Source organism: Tachysurus fulvidraco, chromosome 21 (assembly GCF_022655615.1).
Source record: "Tachysurus fulvidraco isolate hzauxx_2018 chromosome 21, HZAU_PFXX_2.0, whole genome shotgun sequence".
In the NCBI taxonomy this organism is placed as follows: Eukaryota; Metazoa; Chordata; class Actinopteri; order Siluriformes; family Bagridae; genus Tachysurus; species Tachysurus fulvidraco.
In genome coordinates this window covers 14,314,302-14,322,510 of record NC_062538.1, presented here as the reverse complement: position 1 = coordinate 14,322,510, position 8,209 = coordinate 14,314,302, and the positions used below count along the sequence as shown (strand labels likewise).

At 36.6% G+C, this 8,209-nt stretch overlaps 1 protein-coding gene across 2 annotated transcripts; it reads right to left on the bottom strand.

Annotated features, from left to right (window-relative positions):
• Positions 1–1,832: 1,832 nt before the first annotated feature.
• On the bottom strand, positions 1,833–5,328 carry LOC113646527. 2 transcript variants are annotated; one of them, XM_047805777.1, is made up of 4 exons: positions 3,997–5,328; positions 3,761–3,916; positions 2,706–2,811; positions 1,833–2,606 (listed from the first exon to the last, which is right to left on the bottom strand). In XM_047805777.1, coding segments are annotated over exons 1-4 (1,296 nt in total). In that variant the 5' UTR covers positions 5,029–5,328; the 3' UTR covers positions 1,833–2,604. The 2 variants fall into 2 exon arrangements, with proteins under 2 accessions (XP_047661733.1, XP_027008640.2); XM_027152839.2 differs by having other exon boundaries at positions 2,719–2,811.
• Positions 5,329–8,209: the final 2,881 nt, after the last annotated feature.

Sequence of the window (8,209 nt, the reverse complement as noted above, 5' to 3'; positions counted from 1 at the left end):
AAGTTGGCCTCATATTCACAGATTCAAGTTTCCCGAGTCAATACCTCTTGAACTAAATTTGTGTAGTAACAAACTTTAGCTCAGGAGTTATTGACTCGGGAAACACAAGTTTTAGCCACAAGTAAAGTTGGCCTCATATTCACAGATTCAAGTTTCCCGTGTCAATAGCTCCTGAACTAAAGGGTATTACTACACGAATAACACCTCATTTTTATCATAGTAATGTAGCGAGGCAGCTACAATGCAGCTACAACCTAATTTTCCTCAATATCAGCTTTCCTCCGCGTTGGACAAAATACATAATTCTCTATGTGCGAACACGGAAGAGACAGATTCCAAGGGACCGTCTGCAAAGTGCAAACCCCGAAAAGCGAATACAAAAAACAGTCAATAGCTTTACTGTAATACACTGTACTGTCACCAAACTCAGATCACACATCACTGATATCCTAATTGATATAGTACAACATGTATTTTGGGGAAATGTCTTTTTGTTTATTTTTTTATGATTTTTCATAATAAATACAAATCAATAAAATAATGAAAAATCATACAACAATCAAGAAAAAGAGATTTCTCCCAAATAAGTGATTTAGTACATGTATTAGGACATCAGTGATGTGTGTTCTGAGTTTGGTGACAGTACAGTGTATTACAGTAAAGCTATGGATTTTTTAATTTTATGAAAAATCATAAAAAATCAAGAAAAAGAGATTTCTCCCAAATAAGTGTTTAGTATATGTATTAGGACATCAGTGATGTGTGTTCTGAGTTTGATGACAGTACAGTGTACTACAGTAAAGTTATTGACTGTTTTTATAGTATTCGCTTTTCGGGTTTTGCACTTTGCAGACGGTCCCTTGGAATCTGTTTCTCAGTTGTCTGCACATAGAGTCTTGTTTATTTTGTCCACCGCAGAGGAAAGCCGATTTTGAGAAAAATTTGGTTTTATATGCCTCTCTACATTACTAAGATAAAAAAAGAGGTGTTATTTGTGTAGTAACACCCTTTAGTTCAGGAGCTATTGATTCGGGAAACTCGAATCTGGGAATATGGGGCCAACTTTACTTAAGTGTCTAGAACACTAGGTTAGTGACACATGCCACTCTTTGTATTTTTGTTTCTAGTAAGTGTAGTGTAGTGTAGTGTACTGTAGTGTAGTTAGGGCGTCTTGGATGCTGAAGACTTTTTTTTTGTTTAATGTATGGTTTATCCTGATTGTTGAGTTAGATTAGAAGTTTTGTTTCCTGTTTAGTAAGATTGGTTATGTTTTGTTTCTTTCTTTGATTTGCCACGGTCTTGTTCTTTTCTCTTGTCCCCGTTCTTTTGTGGATTATTTTTGGTTTGGTTATCGACTGTATATACACTGAAAAAACTAACTTGTAAAATTTATTTTTAAAAATCCTCGTAACAATTTGCACAAACTTTTTTTAAGTAAAATTTACTGCCTAATTTCAAGTATTAATTATCTAGCAATATCAATTAAAATCTGCTTAATAATCCATGAAATGTTTGTTAAAAAAATAAGTAAATGTTACTTAATTATTTTTATTTTAGAAGTTAGATTTGTTTGAATTATTTAGGTAAATTAGAATTTAAATAAAAAAATTTAGATTTTTTTCAAAGTGTGTAGCATTGCTGTACTAGAAATATTTAATAAATCTTATTTACTTTTTTAGGGTAGATTGCATTTATTGTTTTTTTAAATTTTCTTTTGTAGTATTAATTAAGTAAGCATTAATAATAATGATATTACCAAATAAATGTAATCACTTTGTCTACAGTATGCTTTCAACACAAATCGCAGTGGTTAAATACAATTACATTTTTTATTTTTCCCCAATGGTATCACAATATATAGCATAAAACAGATGTTAAAGATGTTTATCAAATATGTTAAATGTTCTAGATAAAAGTAAATGAAAACTGGCAAAAAATTATAACTTTAACAAAACAAATTCCTACCACTATTTGCCTTGAATAAAGTAAATTCAAAACACATAGTATAAACACCTTGATGCTTCTAAAGTCTGGTCTATCTTGGTCTTAAAAGTTTGTGAGAAAAAAAAAGACAGTAAGATCAGGTGGTTATAAGGCATAAAACTGAAAACGCTACTAAATGTCAATTTAGTACAAATGGCAAAAGAACAAATTATGTACCAAAGTGTGGAAAACAATTTCAAAACAACAGAACAACCCAAAATAATTATTTATGAAAGGGGTTCACCAGAACATGCATGATGAAACACTGAGTTGGGGTGTTGTAATTGCATCCAATAATGTGCAGAACTTGCCATCACAAACAAACTTTAAGTCAGCAGCTTGGACTTTAAAGTTTGAACTTTAGAGGACAACTTAATCCCATCCAGTTCTAGAAAAAGTTTTTGAAACACCTCAAAAGTATAGCGCAGGTCTTTGGGGTATGCAAGGTTGAGGGCATAAATCAACCCCATAAGTAGTGCACAAGCTTTAGCCACGTTGTGACATCCTGTTAGGATCTCCCTGCCTTCAAGAATAATAGATACATCAACTGAATCCTCTACACCAGCTCCATAGACCACCAGAATCTTAAGGATGTGTTGCATGGTGTCACTGCGACTGTCCTCCTGCATATAATTAACAAGAATTTGGCATTAGATTAAGAATTTATCTGCCTCTTATTTCAGGCTTAACTTTATGGTAACAATTTAAAAATGTTAGATTACAAAAAAGCTTTATCAGGCATTCTTCAAAAAGTTCCTCTTCTTTTTCGCCAAGGTACAGTATGAGGCTCCGGATAATAGCTTCACGTCTCACCTCAATGCTTTGGTTCTGTGAAGAGAATAATGTTGTCAACACATACTGAACTGTGCAAAAGTCTTAAGCATGCTAGTATTTTTACCCCCGAAAAGAGGCTTTAAGCCAGTTAAGTTCTTCTGAATTTAGTTTGTCTCAGTTTTCATGTAATAATAGACAGAATTGTTCATGATGAGATCAGGTGTGTAGCGCCAGCTGTTGTCAGACTCCTTGTGCATACAAAAATCTAACTGGATTATTACAAATAATGACAAAATGAATGTTTAAAAATGTAAACTGAAAATTCTTACTGGTACAATACAGCAAAGCAGAAACTTAACTGGCTTAAAACCTCTTTTTTTGGGGGGGGGGGGGTGTTAAAATACTAGCACGCCTTTATCACTTTTAGGTTCATCCCAGGGTTTTTGGAGTCACCTTGTTCTATGTATCCAGGCCATATTTTTGAAAGTTGATGAAAAAGCAATGTGTTAGTCTACCAGCTAAGACCAACTAATTACTTTTATAATTTGAATACCCAGTGATCTTCAGAAGGGGACTGTCACTACTCGAAGGATGTGTCAGTCAGAACATCCAGAACACTGTCCGCAGGGCTTGACATCAACACCCGTCAACAAATGCCGGTAGATTTCAGTGGTGGCGGGTAAGACAGCTACTCCTTCTAGTCACTTTGGGGGGTTGAATATAAATTTGTCATTGTAGTTTTCTTAAAAGCCATGTGAAATAAACAATGCGCGGTACGACACTACGAAGCTCCCATAAACACTCCTTGCATATAGAGAGCTCAGGGTGTACACCGTACAGTATGTAACATCTTAATACAAAGTGTAAACAGTACAAAGTACTATATTAATAAAATTGAATAAGTGGACTAATGAGAGTGAGGATTGATGCTGCATGTGTGCACAGTGTGTGAGAGACAGTACACCTATCATCCTGAATGAAGTGAACAATTTAAAAAACATACCTGACTCAGTTTGTCCAAGTGCGGCCTCAGCTTTGTCCCTGTAATGCCTCCCTTAAGCTTCATGAGGGCAATGAGTTTTGGTGTGTAGAGGTCAAGTTTATACATGAAGCTCTGCTCCAGAGAAGTTGTAGTTATTCTTCTAAATTCCTCTTTCATCTGAAAAGATATGAATAATCAAGTTATTGTTACTGCCGCAACATTTAAGGGGTAACATTTCAGGGGTTAGATTTACATACCTCAGCTTCACAAAATAAGGCAGGCCATCTCTTTTTAAAATCCTCAACAGAAGGACAACCACTCACAACCTCAATCCTTCGATAGGAGAATGTTTTGGCCATTTTTTCTTTTATCACATTATAGTTGTTCTTTTTCTTCACCTCACTGAGGAGCTCCTGCCTCTCTACTTCAAGGCTGTCTTTGGTTTCTCCACTTGGATGCGGCGGGAGGTAAATCACCTCCGCTCTCCTTGTTCTTTTGCAGTTTTTGGCAGGATTTTTCTCACCAGGTAAATTACTTCTTAAGGAGTTGATGTTAACTTCAGGACAAGGTATTTCACGCTTTCTCAATTTGGAACGGTAATTGGCCATCTTATACTTAAAACGATGCTGCCACCCATACATACCTGAAAATGAAGTGCCAGGCTCCTTCAGGCACGGATGCTTGTTCAACAGAGCTTCTACAACGGCCAGGATTTGAAGCCCGGTGGGATAGGCAGTGTAGCTAAATATTTGTTCTGCAAGCTTCTCAAGCACATTAGAGTTGATGCTTGAATTGTGAAGGTGTGTACCATTACTTTTAAAATAATCATTTGCCTTTTGAAGGATTGTTTCAACATCATATGAAAAGGTGGGTATCACAAAATTTGTTGGCCAAACTTCTGATCGACACTCTGGGGATGGTTGTAAAATAGTGGTGTCAGATGAACTAATAGAAGAAATTTCATCCTGGAAAGAATTGTTCAGCGAGAGTGGAGGGGAGTTATCTGCAGCTTCATTGATGGGAGTCAATGTCAGAATGACAGATGGTTCTATTTTGACTAGCTTGATTGTGTCTTTGTCCTTAACCAAATCTGTTGATGTCAGAGTGAAGAATTGGTTTTCAAAATCTTTGTCCATATACATAACACTAATACTCCCTTGGAGTTGAAAATGATCCTTTGCAACTGCCAAAAGTTCATCTATTGTACTAGGTATTCCATCTGGTAGGGTTAACTTGTGAACTGCAGTCTCATCAATGATAACACGTAGTTGAGTGCTGGCAGACATCATAGTGTTTGGCGAGCAGAACTGCAAGAGAAGTGAACAAAAAATACATAAAAAGTAGGTTTTTGAACAAATCCACAAACATTAAAGCTGTATGTAGATTATAACATGCTTAAATTTTAATAGTGCTGCAAGATATATCTAAATGAACAAAGTATTGCAATGATTTGAAATGACCATGCTTGTAATCCTTAAAAAATTTTAGGCAGAAAGATAACAGCCTGACAAGTCCGAGAGATGCTTGCTTTTTCTAGAAGGAATGTGCACGTATATGTAAGTGTAATGATGAGTCGTAAGACTGAGGATCCATTTGCAGCTTTAATATATAATCTCGGAAACAACAGGCAGAGTTCAATACCGGTAAACACGGCAGTGTAGGTAAGGCAAAAACGTAGTCAGAACAACAGGCAAAAGGTCAGGGCAGGCAGAAATCAGTCGTGAGGCAAAATACAGAAACAGATCAAAAACCAGAAACAGGAACAATCAGACAACGCTCAGAATGATAGCCGTAGCAAATCAAGACTTCGCAATGGGATCAAGTTCGTTTGCTTATTTAAGTGCGCCAGCTGATAGAGAACAGCTGGTGCACTGATTAGGCTGAGCGGGGTGTAGTGGGAAGTGTAGTCCGGGAGCGCTTAATACTCCGGAGACGATTCTCTCCGTTGTGGGTGCGGAGGTGAGGCAGGTGTGCTGATCATGACAGTAAGTTAATTTTTTTAAATATTTGAATATAATTCAATCTTAAAGCCAACATTTTTAACAAATTTTAATAATTTTCTAATTGCATATTGTATTATTTAGCAAGTTCACATTTTCATTCCATGTCATGCAGCCCAAATCAGAAATACACAAGTCTTGAAAAGGTTACATAACACAAGCCCTTCTGAAATTACCTAGTTTGAACAGCAGATGTAGTGTTTCAAAGAAACCATTCGATCACCATCTACTGTATAATCAGACAGTGGGTATGTGTCAGTGAGTTGTGACTGCTCAATTACCTTGAGTATGCCTGTGGACTCTAACTTAAAGCATTGAAAATGCTCACAGTACCACGCACTTTGCAGTTTCACTACAAAGACCAAGCAGTCATGAACAAAAAAGATTTGTACTATCTCAGCAAAGTCAGGCAACCCACCAGTGGTACCATATACCAAAATCATGCCAGTAGCGTAACTGGTGCCTTGACATTCTGTAGTTTTAGTCAAATTAACAACGGTCTCCATAGGAAATTTCTGTGACAGAAAATCTTGTATACATTCATTTACCACCTCTATTGGAAGTCTTGAGGTCTTTGACAAAGAGACCACAGGTTTTTTACATTTGAAGTGTGAAGATGGTATGCAATCATCAACTGTTTTTTTTTTGCCATGGACTTCAAAATGTAACGAAAACTGGCAGTTTGTCTTACTATCTTCTTAAAGAAGCGGTACTTTGATTCAAACCTCATTGTCCATAAAGACACTAAGGGGCCAAACGCTTTAATGAGCTGTGGGTAATGCTCTACAAAATGGTGTTTTGGAATCAATTTCTCTTCTGGAAAAACACTGTGAAATCTACATCTATGGTCTGTCCAGGTAACCTATGCTTTCATCTGTGAACACAGGTGACAGAGTTAACTCAACAACATCTTTGAGGCACATCAACAACTGCCATGCCTGTTCCTCTTCTGGTACTTTGTGCGCAATCATAAGTGGAAGCAGCCTAAGTAGGCGTTACCGACAACTGTTTTACGAGAGGCAAAGGTTGCTGGTATTGCTTGTGGACAATGTGTCCTGTCTTTCCACTTGTATGGAAAATGCTTGATGATTCTGTTGAGCTCTTCAAGAGAGATATATTTTTTCCTAATCAAGATAGCTAAACACAAAGCCAATTCTAGAGGTACAATACCTTCAAATAAATCGTGCAGTACATCAGTTGGGTAACCGGATGTCACATTAAAATAAATTTTTGAGTAACCGCCCAATGCGTTTTAACTCCTTGGCTATGGTTGTTACTCGCTAATGCTGCTTCGACATCCAACTGATATTGCTGTTTTGTTCTACAAGGAAATCCTCCTGTCCTTACTTCAAGTTCTTGAAATTGTGACCAGTCTCCAATAAAAAATCTGCAAACATATGACCCACTGAAGCTTTCAACAAAACCTCCAAGTGAGTGAGCACCAAGGTTATCAGCAATCACAGAAAATACTGTGCCTTTTATTACTTTTCCTAAGTGAGGCACAAAAATTCCATCCTCTTCCAAGCTTTTCAAATCCCTTAACAATGGCTCTAGCACTGCAGAATAGCCAAATTTCTTAACATCATCTGCCTTGCACAAGATACTCAAGTAAATTGATGATAATGCAGACCTTAATACAGATGAAATGTCAGCCAACACCCAGTAGACTCCTGTTACCTTGTGCTTCTTGCGAGAAGTTCCTAAAGAGTTACAAATTTCAAAATCATCACAGTACAGTAAAAGTGAAAGTCTTAACTCCTCACCAGATAGAAATTCATTTTCCTTGAAATTGGAACCATCATGAAAACTGCCATACTGACATGAACCACAGAGTCTTGCACTTTTGAACAGCTTTTCCTGAATGCCACAGTTTTTTAGAATTTCTGACAAAGACTGCAAAATTGGTACATACTGGATTGTCCTTCCCTCTTTTGCATCAAATATATACTCCAGTGGCTCAATGATAGAGAAATGTTCCTTTAGATACCGATTTTGATTATGTGCTGTGCCGAGAGGACCTCTCTCACTGAATGCAGCACTAAGAGGATTTAACTTGCAAATGTTATTTACTAGATCTGTGATGACCAGCTCTTCTACATCGCAGTTATGCTTTTTTAATGTGGTGTTGACAATGTCTTTGATTATAGGTGAAGATGTTGTACAAGTAATAAACTGAAGTTCCCCTACAATTTCATCTATACATTATCTTCACTTTCTTCTACAAGTGCATCATCAAAACTAACATCACTTTCATCTAACAAACTACTACAGTATATTCTATTGTCTGATTTGAGTATGTCTGAAATACTGTATTTTTTAAATCTTCAAGGCAGTGAGGATTGTGCTTCCTACTTCTATGTGAAGCAAAAGTTGAATATATATAGGTACTGTAGTCACAATCTCTAAAAACACAATGAACAGTTTCGTGCTTTTTCAGATGAACACCAAGGTGTTCAAAATACTGCCTTTC

Excerpts from the sequence above, each read along its gene's own strand:
- LOC113646527 (XM_027152839.2), bottom strand. The coding sequence starts at position 5,028 with ATGATGTCTGCCAGCACTCAACTACGTGTTATCATTGATGAGACTGCA. Across the intron at positions 2,812-3,760 it reads ACTTGGACAAACTGAGTCAG|AACCAAAGCATTGAGGTGAG; the intron begins GTATGTTTTTTA and ends TTCTCTTCACAG. Across the intron at positions 2,607-2,718 it reads AACTTTTTGAAGAATGCCTG|GAGGACAGTCGCAGTGACAC; the intron begins ATAAAGCTTTTT and ends AATTATATGCAG.